General features: G+C 35.8%; 1 protein-coding gene and 1 long non-coding RNA gene across 35 annotated transcripts in view; one reads left to right on the forward strand and one right to left on the reverse strand.

Annotated features, from left to right (window-relative positions):
• The window catches only part of NARS2 (asparaginyl-tRNA synthetase 2, mitochondrial), a 137,527-nt gene that overhangs the window by 73,060 nt on the left and 48,360 nt on the right, over positions 1–16,107 (reverse strand). For 32 of the 34 annotated variants that reach the window (XR_013404219.1, XM_077964090.1, XM_077964086.1 and 29 more), the window contains one exon: positions 14,140–14,234. The exons of the other annotated variants lie outside the window; for them this stretch is intronic. Coding sequence is in view for 31 of the 32 variants with exons in the window: in XM_077964076.1 (XP_077820202.1) it covers positions 14,140–14,234 (95 nt within the window). In the remaining variant the exon portion in view is untranslated. The remainder of the gene's footprint in view (positions 1–14,139; positions 14,235–16,107) is intronic. 34 annotated transcript variants of the gene reach the window in all.
• Positions 6,689–13,928, forward strand: LOC144334424 (uncharacterized). The gene is made up of 3 exons (XR_013404227.1): positions 6,689–7,445; positions 10,743–13,136; positions 13,273–13,928. It is a non-coding gene; the product is annotated as an uncharacterized LOC144334424 (long non-coding RNA).

Below are 16,107 nucleotides of genomic sequence, written 5' to 3' on the forward strand. Positions count from 1 at the left end.
AGACTCCGTCTCAAAAAAACTAACAAACAAACAAACAAACAACTCACATGAAACTTGCTTATTACAAGGCAATCCTTCAGATACTTTTTCTACTTAGCCAGACAGACCTCAGTGAATTAGATAACAGAAGAGTGGAGTGCTATACACTTGAAATGGAGAAAAGGCAGGTTAGTATTCCCTTCACAAAGGAATTCAATACTAGAAACGGGTAGAGAATCCAGTATTTAGATTTCCAAAGGCGGCAAGCAGACACTGCAGAGTTAGCACATTAGACAGAGACATTAAATCATTATGCAAATAATGTATAACCTAACTAGCAATTAAAGAAAAGCAAATTAACACCATTCAAGCTAGTAAAAATGAAGTTAAAATGGTGAATTAAACAGATATATATTCACTTCTTCCTGAGATAACTTTAAAATAATCATAAAAAAACTAAAAGGAAGAATCATGAAGGGGGCCTTCAATGGACAAGAGATTGCGACAAATTACTGAAGGACAGAAAACAGATGGCTGAGTGATGACCAATATGGCAAAGCATGGAAGCTGTTATCTGGAATATGAAGCATGCTGCAGCAGAACAGAAGTGACTGGCACACAGAACCTTGGTGAGACTGGGGGTAGGAGAAATAGGGATGCATTCAGAGTTCGCATATGAGCAGTAAATGCTCCCCCACCCACCCATCAGTATAGCTAGAAGCCAGATGTCCTCACCATTCAGGGAACAAAGCACCTTTCTCTAAAGCAGTGGTTCTCAGCATCAGCATCACTTGGGGGCCTGTGACACAGACTGGGAGGTCCCACTCCCAGGGGTTCTGATTCAGTAGTGTTTGCTAGGGGTTGGGGGCAGGAGAAAATGGGAAGTGACTGCTAATGGGTTCGGAGTTTCTTTCTGGAGTGATAAAAATGGTATAAAATTAGATAATGTTGATGGTTGCACAACTTTGTGATCATAGTAAAGACGACTGAATTGTTTACTTTCATTTCTTTTAAGAGACAGGGTCCTGCTCTGTTACTCTGGCTGGACTGCAGTGGTGTGTTTATAGCTCTCTGCAGCCTTGAATCCTGAGCTCAAGCAATCTTCCTGCCTCAGCCTTTAAAGTAGCTGGGAATACAGTGGTGCACCACCATGCCTGGGTGATTAAAAAAAAAAAATTAAGAGGGGGTCTTGCTATTGCCCAGTCTAGTCTCAAACTCTATGCTCAAGCCATCCTCTTGCCTCGGCCTCCCAAATCCCTGAGATTACAGCCCTGAGCCACTGCACCTGGCCTGAATTGTATACTTTTAATGGATGAATTTTATGGTATATGAATTATATCTCAATAAAGTGGTTCTTGAAAAAAATAATTTACTCTTCTGTATATATCTCTTACAGAAACCCACCAGATAGACTTCAACAACTATAAAATCATGTCTCTTCTTTGTCTTCCCTGTACTAAACATATCCACTATCTTCAGCCATTTTTCTGGGCCATGAAAAGTCAGGCTACAAAGGAACAACTTCTTCATGTAAAGGTTTACAAAAGATTCTAAGTATTTGAAAGTTGAAAAAGAAACAGGGCAGAAAAGCTACAGTTTTCTATCTTTGGATAATGTGGCTAAATAGAATTTATTCAAGTATAATATATCAAACATGACATAAAAGTACAGAGACATTCCAGAGCCAAACACAAACAACATGTATTAGGAGAACTAAAAAATTGTACACCATAAAATGCTCTACAATAATGGGGAGAAAGAGCTACATTAACTGGATTTCTGTCTGTCCAAGAATACAAAAGGAATAGAATCCGCATCAAATATAACAGCCAGTGGCCATTAAACATGAATGACATTTAAAAATGCACTTCCGTGTAATCACTCTACTGATAAGGTTACCTCTAAATTCAATTCAACCTAGACAAGGCAAAATTTCCTTGACATACGCTCTTCTTTCCCTCAGGACAGTGTTTTTATAACAGTAATCACACTCCCAATTTCTTGTTTAAAGCTCATCTTGCTCATCAGACTCTATAGGGTCATGAAGGTTGAAATCATTATCTGTCTTGTTCATGTCTACTTCTTGGTACACAACAGTTTCTCAATAAATTGAACTGAGACTGATATTTGAGCCCTGGACCAGGCAACGTAATAGTAGCAGAAGCTAAGATGACAAAGAGGAACAAGATACAGATTAAGGACTTTAGGTCTAATGGGAAGATAAGATAATAATTTCAATATTTCCTGATAAATAGAATTGATAGAAACCCCTTTCCAATAGATAATTCTCTTTATTTTGTATTAAATAATAGTTATAAAATTAAATAAGACAATCTCTAAATTGAAAAGCTCATAGTCTAAGCTACAGAGAAATAAATCAACGATTCCATGTCACAGAACATGTAGGCACAAAGCAACATGGGCACACAGAAGAACATTTAAACAAGGAGGAGGTGATGGTGGTGGTAAGGTTCTGGGTGACATAATTTTTAAGTCGAGTTTAGACTAACGGGCAGGAGTTAGCCAGACAAAGGCATGGTGAAAGCAAATTCCAGGCAGAAAAACAGCATATGCAAAGGAATACAAATGTGTGAAACAGGATGATGTGCTTAGAATACTATAAGCAGTTTAGGATAGCTGAAGCAAAGGGACATGGAAGCAAATGAGTGAAAGGATTCAAAGGGTATGGAACAAGAATTTAGAATGATTTCCATAAATCTGGTCTGACAAACTGGAAGCTTGGTAGTACCACTTCCTGAGACAGGGAATTCAGGAAAAAACAGATTTAGGGAATAAGATGATGAATTTCATTTTGACCATGTTGAGTTTGAGGTGCTTGTACCTCAATCAAAGAAGACAACTGGCATTTCAGTTCATAGGTGGGGAGCAGAGCGAAGAATCCATGTTAGAAACAGGAATTTCACAAGAGCAATACTTTGACTACCACCTCATATTCATCCAGGTTTTTACTCTAGTATTTCTGCTCCAACAATTTTTCATTAAGACCTCCAATTCTTTCTGTTCACCACTTTTTCCACTATCATCTTCCACCTCCCTTTTCTCGCTTCTTACCCAGCACAGATTCCTTGGTCCGTCAACATAACCTTCTAAGCCTATTTACTTCCATCAAATTTACCTAGCGATACCCAACCCCCGGTTAACTAAAATATCTACATTCTCTGTATTTTAACCCAAGCAAGCTAAATATTCCCACTTAAAAGCCTTCGTACTTGCTGATCGATCTGCCATAAACACTTGCCTTCTGTCAATAGTATACAAAAAATGCAACTGGTAAGGAGTTTATAATGAAGTTCCTCAGTCATTTATACCAATAGTCTGTTAATTCACATTTCTATCCACATAAGGTTAACTTTGGATTTAATTAATACACTCTTAAAAGAAGTATATTTATCATCATTCACACACATTCAGTTAACAATAACAATAAAGATCTTAGGTTTCACTGTGATATAATTTCCATGAAATAGAGTAAAAGGAATGATTAACATAGACTTAACTCCTGTTGTGGGCTCAACACTATAGTACAGTTGGCCCTCTGCATTTACAGATGCAACCGACTTCAGATTGAAAACATTTGGGAAAAACAAAAAATAATGCAACAATAAAAAATAATACAAATTTTAAAAATACAGTATAACAACTTCACATAGCTTTTAATTGTTTCAGGTATAATAAGAAATCTAGAGATTAATTTAAAATATATGGGAGGATGTGGACAGGTTATATGCAAACACATGGGCATCCACAAATTTTGGTATCTGGAGAGGGATCCTGGAACCAGTCCCCCTAAGATATATGGAGAATGACTGTATAAACCAGTAGAGGAAAATTATAAAAGAATGAGAATTTATGCTTTACAAATTCAGTTTAACTACTACTTGCTAATTATTATGAGGACATGGAGCTAAGACAGACATGTCTTCAAGGGATTTATAACCTTTGAGAATTACATATGAAAAAGAACGAGAAAACGGCTAAATGTTAAAAAACAAAGAATTTCTTTCTTTTTTTTTTTTTTTGAGACGGAGTCTCGTACTTTCACCCAGGCTGGAGTGCAGTGGCGAGGTCTCGGCTCACTGCAAGCTCCGCCTCCCAGGTTCACGCCATTCTCCTGCCTGAGCCTCCCGAGTAGCTGGGACTACAGGCGCCTGCCACCACGCCCAGCTAATTTTTTGTATTTTGAGTAGAGATGGGGTTTCACCGTGTTAGCCTGGATGGTCTCGATCTCCTAACTTTGTGATCCACCCACCTTGGCCTCCCAAAGTGCTAGGATTACAGGCATGAGCCACCGCGCCCAACCAGAATTTCTTTTCTTTATGACATGAAATGAGTGAGTACTATAAAAGAATAGAAAAAGATAAAAGTAATTTCTACGAGAAATACAGGAAGAGAGTCAAGTAGAAAGTTGTTATTTCAGTTGAGCCTTTAGGAATGACCACATATGGAAAAAAGCAATCTAATGCTACAGAGAACAGCGTTAGAAACGCAAACACAAGACACAAATCATAATCAAAAAGATCTCAAAAATCAAATGACTATAAATGAACAAAATTCAGTATCAAGGGAATGAAGAATGAGAAAGGCATATGAACAGATGGGAAGTCAGTTTCACACCCAATTGTAAAGCTTCAACTCAGATTCACAGGATGATATTCCCACCACAGCCACCAAACAGGGTAAGAGCATCCTGATTATGAATGTTTCATGGCTTCTGAGCTCATTATCTGAATTAAATAATCGAAGGGAGTCAATTTAGGACTGCATGTACCAATCACAAACTACTCAATTAACCAAACAGGAATGAAATCAGTCCAAAGCCCAAGTTGATTCCCCAAAAATGAAAATAACTTAAGTTTTTTCCTGATTATAAAAGTAATGAACACTAATTTTTCAAATATGAAAAAATAAATTTGAGGAAGAAAATAAAAATTAGCAGAAATAGCCAGTTTGACAAGTTGAATATTGTTATATATTCTTCCACTTTTTCTATGAATATATGCATATAGTTAAAAAACCAGAATCACACTCTACCTCCTGTTTCATAACCACTTCTTAAAAAACAGCATGATATAAAGACTTGTGATCAGTCTTAATGGCTGTACAGTAATCCATGATATGAACAAATCATAAATAATTTAACCCTCAATATACTGCCAGGACTCATTATACCCAATTTTAGTTTTTCAGTTTCTTTTTTTTTTTTTGAGACAGAGTTTCACTCTTGTCACCCATGCTGGAGTGCAATGGCGTGATCTCAGCTCACTGCAACCTCCTCCTCCTGGCCTCAAGCGATTCTCTTGCCTCAGCCTCCCGAGTAGCTGGGACTACAGGTGCCTGCCACCACGCCCAGTTAAATTTTTTTTTTTTTTTTTTTTTTGTATTTTTAGTAGAGACGGGGTTTCACCATGTTAGCCAGGACGGTCTTATCTCCTGACCTTGTGATCTGCCTGCCTTGGCCTCCCAAAGTACTGGGATTATAGGTGTGAGCCACCACGCCCAGCTAGTTTTTGAGTTTCTTGGTCAGTTATACTTATAAAAATAGCTAATATTTTAAAAATATTTTAAATATTTATAAAAAATTAGTAATTCAACACTCATATACTCTTAAAGGTTGTATTAGTTTCCTAAGACTGCCAAGAGAAATTGCTACATTCTGTTGGCTTAGAACAACAGAAATGTATTCTCTCTGCTGTGAGGCTACAAATCTGAAATCAAAGTGCCAACGAGGTCATGCTTCCTCTGAAGGTTCTAGGAAGAATCCTTCCTTGCCTCTTCCTAGTTTCTGATGGCTCTCAGCAATCCTAGGCATCACTCAAATCTCTGCTTTTGGCTTCACAGAATGCTCTATCTTAGCATTCTTCCCTGTGTGTGTGTCGCCTACATCTCTACATTCAAATCTCCCTCTCCTTTCTCTTATAAAAATACCAGTCACTGGATTTAGGGCACACCCGAATCCAGTGCGACTTCATCTTAGCTTGGCTACATCTGCAAAGACCTTGTTTCTAAAAAAAGGTTGCTATCACAGGTTAGGACTTATCTTTTTTCGGGACACAGTTCAAGCAACTGTGGAGGTTTATCCATAAAAACAGAAATTTCTATTTTTTAACAACAGAATAAAGCCCACTGAATCCTTTCACAAATCTAAGCTATATATGGGTTTTGGTGTTATTTTTCCTGTATCTCAAAACATTTTGCCATTTCATCATCTTAGCAATTACTCATCATTACTAATTCTTCATAATTATGTTAAATAAGAGTAAAATATTAAGAAAACAGGCCGGGCACAGTGGCTCATAGGCCAGGCACAGTGGTTCATGCCTGCAATCCCAACACTTTGGGAGGCCGAGGTGGGTGGATCACCTGAGGTCAGAAGTTTGAGAACAGTCTGGCCAACATGATGAAACCCCGTCTCTGCTAAAAACACAAAAACATTAGCCAGGAGTGGTGGTGGGCACCTGTAATCCCAGCTACTCGAGAGGTTGAGGCAGGAGAATCGCTTGAACCCGGGAGGCAGAGGTTGCAGTGAGCCGAGGCTGGCGCCACTGCACTCCAGCCCGGGCAACAGAGCGAGACTCCATCTCAAAAAAAAAAAAAAAGGGGGTAACAGAAGAATGATGGGTGCCTAAGAGGAAAATGCAACAGTGAGATAAATTGTCAACATTATATCAACTTCAGTTTTCTTACTCTGGTTTTTTTTTTTTTTTTTTTTTTTTTTTTTTTAAGAGGTGGGTTTCATTCTGCTGCCTAGGCTAGAGTGTGGCGTTGTGATCACAGCTCACTGCAGTCTGCAACTCCTGGGCTTCAGCAATCTTCTTGCCTTACTCTCCCCCAAGTACCTCGGACTACAGGCACATGCCATCATGCTTGGTTTTTGTTTTTTTGTTTGTTTGTAGAGACTAGGTCCCACTATATTGCCTAGGATAGTCTTGAACTCCTGGCTTCAAGTGATCCTCCTGCCTCAGCCTCTCAAAGTGTTGAGATTGCAGGCTTAAGCCACTGTGCCAGGCCTGTCATCTTTCAAGAAAGTATAAGAAAAGCCTGGATACATGGTTGTAGCCTTTTTGTAGTTTTTGCTGATCACAGTTCAGAATTCAGATCTTTATTTTTCACTCATACTAACAAAGAGAATCAAAATGATAAAGATATTTCATAGTTATTAGACAAATCAGAACACAAATGCAAAGAGGCAGCAACAATCTCCTCTCCTTTTTGTTGCCCACGATGGAGTGCAGTAGCATAATCATAGCTCAGTGCAGCCTCAATCTCCTGGGCTTAAGTGCCCTCCTGCCTTAGCATCCCAAGTAGCTTGGAATACTGGTATGTGCCACTACATCCAGCTAATATATATATATATTCTTTTTTTGGTAGAGATAGGGTCTCGTGTGTTGTCCAGGCTGGTCTCAAACTTCTGGCCTCAAGTGATCCTTCCACTTCAGCCTCCCAAAGCACTGGGATTATAGGCATGAGCCATTGCACCTGGTTGACAATCTACTCTCTAATGATGATGGTAAAATTGGTTGTGTAAGTGAAATCTCAAAGAACTTTCAGATAATGATATCTATCTAAGTGAATTTTCTCAAACATAAGAACTGTTAAGTGAAAAATACATTTCAAGACAAAAAACACATTCAGTATTTTCCTCCAATGAGTCATTCCACAATAAGGATTTCATTATGTAATAATTTACAAGAACTTGGACCATCCCATTTTCTAAAAGGATATGTGGCAATATTCCTCCATCATTTATGATATTTGTACACCAAAACTTAATAAGGTTAATAAGTGAACAAATGCTGAAGCAAGTATTTTATAAAGGTGTTTGGGGAAAAAAACCATGATGTAGAAATAGAAAGAATTCATTAATTTGATCATTCTAATTGGTGTACAATCTAAAAATAAAAATGTCTTGCAATTATGGGGCAAAAAAGATGGCTGCTCTCCCTTTGGCAAAATTATAAGGGGACAAAATACTCAAAAGCATGTTTTTAAAATAATGTAAGTACAAGATTCAGAAGTAATAATAAATTAGAGCCTATTAAAGATGTATTTTAAAATCTGGAATCACTATTCAAAGGACAGCATATGTTCTAGGTTCATGCATGGCAGTATTTACCAGTTAGCTGCATTCAATAGGCTATGCCCATCTGGAGCACTTTCAAAACCCAGAAAAGTGAAAATGAAAATCTGAGTTTGCCAACATCAAGGATGTGAAAAGAAAATCCACCAAATGGGGAAAAAATATTTGCAAATCATATATTTAATAAAGGACTTGTATGCAGAATATATAAAGAACTCTCAAAATTCAATAAAAAGACAATCCAATTTAAAAAATAACTCAAGGACATACATAAGACATTTCTCCAAATAAAATATATACAAATGGCCAACAGGCACATGGAAGGATGCTCCACACCTTTTCAAGTGCTCACTGAGCTTAATGATGAAAAGCCATCATTAGTAGTCAGGGGAATGCAAGTCAAAACCATAATGAGATACTACTTTACATCTGCTAGAACAGCTACAATAAAAAAGACAGACAATAACAACTGTTTGCAAGGATGTGGAGAAGCTGGAATGCTTTTGCTCTTGCTGGTGGGACTGTAAAATGGTCCAATCTATGTGGAAAACAGACTAGCAATTCCTCACACAGTTAAACATAGTTACTGCATGACCCATTAATTTCACTCCTAGGTATCTACCAAAGAGAAATGACAACATGTCCACACAAAAACTTCTACCCAAATGTTTGCAGCAACATTACTTATAAGAGCCAAAAGTAGAAACAACCCAAATGCTCATTATCTGATAAATGAAGCAAAATATTATAGACCCATGTAATGGAATGCTATTTGGGAATAAAAAGGAATGAAGTACTGATACATGCTGCAAGTTGGATGAACTTTGAAAACATTTGCTAAATGAAATAAACTAGCCACAAAATACAATTTACTGTGTGATTCTATTTATATATGATAAATACCCAGAATAGGCAAATTCATAGAGCAAGAACTTAGATTAATTAGTGGTTGTCCAGGGGTGGGGGCAAAGAAGAGGACAGGGAGTGAGTGCTAATAGGAAAAATTTGTATTTTGGGAGTGATTAAAAAAACCGTTAAAATTATAAATATTGGAAAGTATTCTAAAACTATGACAGTGATATCTGAACATCTGCAAAATATGCTAAAACCCACTGAATTATATACTTCAAATTTGTGAATTTTAGGGCATGCATGTTATCTCTCAATATAACAGTTTAATTTTTTTGACTTGCTATGCTTAAATTCTTCTGAAAATTTCTAATAAAGTTGATCTTCACTGTCCCTTTATTTATATTTCTGTGTACTAACTACAAGATGGCTTTAACATTAAAAAATAAGGCCCATTAGCCCCAGATGATAAATGATGATGACTATTTTTCTTGGTATACTGAGGTTTAACCAATCTTGAATGGACATTTATATTATTAGTAATTTTTCACTATTATAAATAAAGTTGCTTTCAACATTTTTGTTTAAGCTTCTCTGCAGAGTTGTCAGATCATTTCCTTAAAAAAAATTCTAGAAATGAAATTCTGGGTAAAAAGGTATTCTTCTAGAAAAACTGTACTAATTTATTCCAACAACAACATTCAAGAGAAAAGCAGTTTTAACCTAAAATATGCTTGACTTCATGGCTTAGCACAAGAATGCCCAAGAAGGAAAAAAATCCCTGTAACAATAATACAAATTCTTTCTTTTCAGGCTGAACCTTTCTCCAACTAACTTTAATTGATGATAAACGGAATACTGCACTATGTGACATTTCTTAATTGCAGGTCTTACAATTTACATCTCTCTTGGAATGAACTTACCACTTATATTCATAAGCAAAATGCAATGAAAACCCACTTAGCTTTCTCTAGTTTAAAAAAAAAAAATCTCTGTCTACTGAAAGGCTTAAAAGCAATAATCTCTCAGTAACAGCAAACATATCCAGTGACCCAATCTTGGCTTCTAAATACCATCTTCTAATAAAAGGAACCAGGGCTCCTTGGAGAAATAACTAATTTTTAGGACTAGGGAAGGGAAAATAAAAAATAAGCCTGGGAAATTTGCCAAAACTTGGAAACAACCAAAAGATATCTTTCAACAGGTGAATTGATAAATTGTGTTACATCCAGGCAACAGAATATTATTTAGCACTAAAACAAATGAGCTATCCAGTCATGAAAAGTCCTGGAGGAACTTTAAATTCATATTACTAAGCAAAAGAAGCCAATCTAAAACGGCTCTATGGCGTATGATTCCAACTACATGACATTCTGGAAAAGGCAAAACTATGGAGATGGTAAAACAATCAATGGTTACCAGGGGTTAGGAAGGAAGGATGGCTAGGAAGAGCACAGAAAAGTTCTAGGGCAACAAAAACTATTATGTACGTTACTGTAATGGTGAACACATGTCATCTGTCCAAAAGCATAGAATGCAGACCACCAGGAGTGAATTCTCATGAAAGCTATGGACTTTGGAGGAATAATAATATGTCAGTGTAATTTTACTGACCATAAAAAAAGAAAACCAAATAAAAGTGGTGAATGAATGTCAAACAAACAAACAAACAAAAGCTGAGGCATCTTGCAGTAGCAGAGAATAAGGAAGTAGTCAAAATATGGGGGGGCATGTCAAAGGGATGTAAGAATCAATCTGAATGAGTTTCCAACAACAAAAACTAAAACAGTTTTAAGCATCAAAGTAAATAACATAGCACTGAATTATAACTCAAACTATCAAATATATAAGTCCATTAAGATATAAATGATTACACAAATAAAAAATAAAGAAGGATAAAAAGACAACAAATTTTCATATAGAATTCCAAACATTCTCCCTCCTGCGCGTGGTTCTTAACTCCAACTCCCTCTTCCCAAACTCCCATCCCCAGTGAGGGCAGACTAGACTTAGTGACTTACTTCCAAAAATTAGAGTAAGAAAAGGGAAAAAAATAGTATACTTTCAGTAAAGAAACTTGGCAAACACTACCTTATCCAAATAATGAAGGTTAGCATCATCATATGGATATCACATATCCACTGATACGATGTGACGGGACAAGCCTTCGCCTCAGTGGTATTCTTTCAAAATACCCAAATAACCCTAGTCTAATCATGAGAAAAATGTCAGACATACGCAGATTAGAGTACATTCCACAGGTCATAAAAAAGAAAAATTGAGAAACTGTCACAGAATGGAAGAGACTGGGGAAACATGACAACTAAGTTTTATGTGGTACCTTGAACTGGATCCTGGAAAAAGAAAAAGGATATTAATGGAAAAGCTGGTGAAATCCAAATAAAGTCTAGAATGTCATTAATACTAATGTGCTAACACTTAATTCTTGGTTTTGACAAAGGTATCATGGTCATGGAAGATGTTAACAATGGGGGAAACTAGATGGGGAGTACACAAAACTATGCACTATCTTTTCAACTTTCTATATATTAAAAATTATTCCAACATAGAATATTTACTTTTTAAAAAAAAGCTTTAAAATGGAACTATAAACTCACTAAACCAACAGAGATATCCTTTTGGAAAATGTTAACTGTCTAAATTTAACTACCATTTTCTCCATTTTAAAAGTCGGTTAATACTCTGGTTTCTCTTCAGATTGCATAAATCTTTTGCCTTTTATAAAGTCTGTTAAATTGAATTCAAGAAAAAACAAAGCTGAGGGAAAAAGGACTAACCATTTCTTATTGGAGAATAAATCATGCTTTAATCAGAAACATTATGTTCTGTATATTAATAGTCCTAGAACTGTGCATATTAAACTAGGAACATTTGAATGACAGTAGTAGAAATACTTCATGGCACACTAAAAAATACAAAACCTAATATTCTACCAATTTAATCTTCTGTCAAGTTTCACAGAACACTGTGTTCTGTGGTTCACTGCGCTTACTGGGAAAGAGGCATATTTAATACACTAGTGGTATTATATTAGAGAAACAAACATTTGCGAAGTTTATATATTTCACATATGACACTTCTGAGGGAGGAGACGACACCTTGCCTCTAACTTTATAAATAATAGAAATGAATACTAAAAGGCTGTTAAGAAAGGTTATCCAAACCTTGAATATAATGCCAAAAGCTGTAGTCTTAAGAAGATGATATCCTTTCAAGGTATTAAATAATAGGGGTACAAAGGCCCATTCAATGGTTACTTAATTACTTAGGGAAAGGGAAAGGTACTTGTTCCATTAGTCTATTTAATATTGAATTAAATATTCAATATGAATATTGAATATTTGAATATGAATATGAATATGAACTAAATAACCCATATTAAGTGAAGTTACATGTTAATTTACAGATCTTTGCCAGTAGAGTTGCAAAAAATTCTGTCAGGTAGAAGAGATAATCCCAAAGGTTAGGGTGTATTGGTCCCGTAGGACATTAACCAGTTTGTAACTGACCTAGCAAATCTTACTCCAATTATTAAAATGTCTATAAATACAGAGGTCCTCAGACGCTCTTTGAAACAGTTTTCTATTTTGTTTCCTCTGTAATACGATGAATTGAATGAAATCTTTGATACATATTCATTTTGTATTTGAATGAGTCATGTTTTTAATTTTTTAAAGTTATAATTCCATAGGCATAAGAACTTTCCATGACATACTTGACACGGCCTTTCCTACATCCAGATCTGCAAATCCTATAATCTCACAATGTTATTATGACACTTTTTCTGCATGGTGTTCTGCTAATAATGACAATCATTTGGTTATTGGAACTATCAAATAACATATTTTTGTTTCAAAGATAAATCAGAAAAGAATATGTTACTTTCAAGACCATCTTTATTCCACCACTGACTTTCCATTCTTCTAGCAAAGTACAAAAGTAAACATGCAAACTATTTTATTACATTTTCCTTGAGTTTTCTCAATTGTGCATTTTTAAAACAATGAAAAACACAAAAAGATTCCTTTCCTTTCAAGTGACTATCTCTGGAAAAGATTTTAAGTCCTAATCCCTATAATGAGAAAATATTTAAAGAAAAAGATACACAGAGAAAACTAAGTACTTGTTGAGTCTGCATTAACAAATTACCCACAAAGGCCAGGCTCAGTGGCTTATGCTTGTAATCCCAGTGCTTTGGGAGGCTAAGGCAGAAGAATCACTTGAGCCAGGAGTTTGAGACCAGCCTAGGACCCATGGTGAGACCCCATCTCTACAAAAAATTTAAAAAATTAGCCAGGTGTGCTGGCACATGCCTGGAGTTCCAGTTACTTGGGAGGCCTAAGGCAGGAAGATCACTTGAACCTAGAGTTTGAGATCAGCCTTGGTACATAGCAAGACCCCATCTCTACAAAAACTTAGCCAGGTTCGGTGGTACATGCCTGCAGTCCCAGCTACTCAGGAGGTTGAGGCAGGAGAATCATTTGAGCCCAGGAGTTTGAGGCTACAGTGAACTATGATTGTGCAACTATACTCCAGCCTGGGCAATAAGCGAGATCCCATCTCTAAAAAAAATAAAAATAAATGGGAATTACCCACAGAATTACAGAATATAAGATTTAGATAGGGTTTTAAAGATCTTCTTGCTCAATCCCCTGTTTTAAAGAAAAGTTAGGCCCCAAGGAATACAGTGACTTTCCAGAGGTCTGACAGTTGCTAAAATTCATTTGATCTGACTTAAAAGATGTAATTTGTTGTACACCTCTCCAAATGTAGGTATGAGTTAATTTTATTTAAACCAATTACTGAAAAAAAAAATTCTTCTGTCTGTTTCAAATACTACTCTCTTTAAAATCAAATGGACTAATACCTGGTTCAGGAATAAACTATAAATTGCCTTTACTTCCATAAATATGATTAATTAAAATAAATTCTGATTACATGTTTGGGATTCAATAAGAAAGATTAGTAAAAAGAAAAAAAATCACAACTTTGTGTTTTCAGTGTTACATTTTTCACTAAAAACAAAAGTCTGTATTATAAGTAAGAAGCTTGAATATTTTGGAAAATTCAAGCGAACTAATGATAAAGACTAATTTCGACTTTAAGGTTTGAGCATGGGAAGGGAAGGACTCTCAACCAAACCATAAAAAAGCAAACCGTATTAAAGCAAAAGAGAAAGGAAAATTTCATACCCTGACATCACTTCTAGATGAAGTTGTCCCGAGACAGTTAAGAAAGCAGGAACATTGAAGAAATTCTCCTCAGGTACCTTTAGTTTGCCTGAAGGCTGCAAATCAAAAACACAAGCCACAAAAAACTATTAAATGTTTTGCTTTGCTTTTCACATTCATATACATGCCACAACTAAAAATCACAATACAATTAAATCTACGTGAAGACAGGTTGTTCTTGTGAAAATAAAGGTAGTTACACATCTAAGACAAAACGCCAGCTTGGAAAGTGCTAATAAAGGCAAGGAAGTTTGCTCCATATTTTCAAAACATACAATAACCAAAGGACAAACTACTTTTGTCACAAAACACATCTCCCCCTAAAAAGTGATTTTGATTAAGGGGCAAGCTAAGGCAAGAAATTATGAATTAATTTTTAATGTGAGGTTGACTCAGGCCTGAGACTGAATTATCTCAAGGGAATAGCCTCTGGAACATGCGAGGTCATATTTATTATTAAAATATTAATAGTAATGCTTTTAACACAGTTTTTATAAACACATTATAAACTTTCAAAAAGATTTCATTTAACTGTCACCATAACTAGGTAGCAGGAAAAGCATGACTCTATCTTTAAAAGATACACTGAGCAATGAGATCTTTATGAACTTACAATATAGAAAGGGTGATTATTCCATTTGAAATGTGTAGGAAACAAGCAATTCAACATTTGTTAAGAGTTAAGCTAAAACAAACTACCTGGAGGCCAAACACAATTTAAACAGTAGCTTCTGAATCAAGTTATGAGTATCATTATCTTCTTCTGGGGAAGAAAGTTATACTTGTTTTTGTTGATTTAAACACAGGGTCTCATTATGTTGCCCAGGCTGGTTTCGATTTTCTGGGATCAAGAGATCCTCCCACCTCAGCCTCCCAAAGTGCTGGGATTAACAGGCATGAGTCCCTGAGCCCAGCGTCTTGTATTTTAAACTGTGCATTTATTTGAAAATGTTTTAGTGTAAAGGTGTAATCACTGCAAAAGCAATAAAGCCAATTTAAAATATGTAATGGAGAATGTAAGACTCTTTTAACAGTACCAAATATTAAATTATGGTAACACATGAAATAAAATTATCTTATTTAATTTCATTGGTTGTTCTAAAAATATTGCATATCATGTATCAGTATTTGTGCATAAATAAAAAATGTACTGTAAAAATTATCAGTTGAATCTTTCATTTATTTTTCTAATAACTGCCTATTTTTTTCAAACTTAACTTTGCTACTAGTCAGAGATCAGTGAATTCATTTTTTAAAAAAAAGTCCATCTTTAAATCTCATTATCAATGAAAGGGTATTGTTTCCAAAGATATTTAGTATTCAAGACTAAATACTTGACCTGATAGATGTTAAGATTTTAAAATAAAAGATCTGTTCTCCGATATTTCTTCATTATTTACTAAAGAACTGCTTTCCCAACTAAGGTCCAACAAATTTGTAAGACTACCATACTTTCTACTTTACTTCACCACTTTAGTCTATAATTTGTATTAATTTAATTTCACTTCAGATAGTTTCTCTCATTCCTTGTATTATTTAAAAAAAAAAAAAAAAAAAAAAAGGTCTGGTCTTTACAACGCGATTGTATTTATTTATTTATTTATGTATTTTTGAGACAGAGTCTCAGGCTGTCGTCCAGGCTAGAGTGCAGTGGCATGATCCTGACTCACTGCAACCTCTACCTCCAGGGTTCAAGTGATTCTCCCACCTCAGCCTCCCCACTAGCTGGGATTACAGGCGCTGGCCAACATGCCCAGCTAATTTTTGTACTTTTAGTAAAGATGGGGTTTCACCATGTGGGCCAGGCTGGTCTCCTGACCTCAAGTGACCCACTGGCCTCAGCCTCCCAAAGTGCTGAGGTTACAGGCATGAGCGACAGTGCCTGGCCTAAGACTAGATTTTAAACTTTCATTTATCAGCACTTGTACA

The sequence above is a fragment of the Macaca mulatta genome, chromosome 14 (genome assembly GCF_049350105.2).
Source record: "Macaca mulatta isolate MMU2019108-1 chromosome 14, T2T-MMU8v2.0, whole genome shotgun sequence".
Taxonomy (NCBI): domain Eukaryota; kingdom Metazoa; phylum Chordata; class Mammalia; order Primates; family Cercopithecidae; genus Macaca; species Macaca mulatta.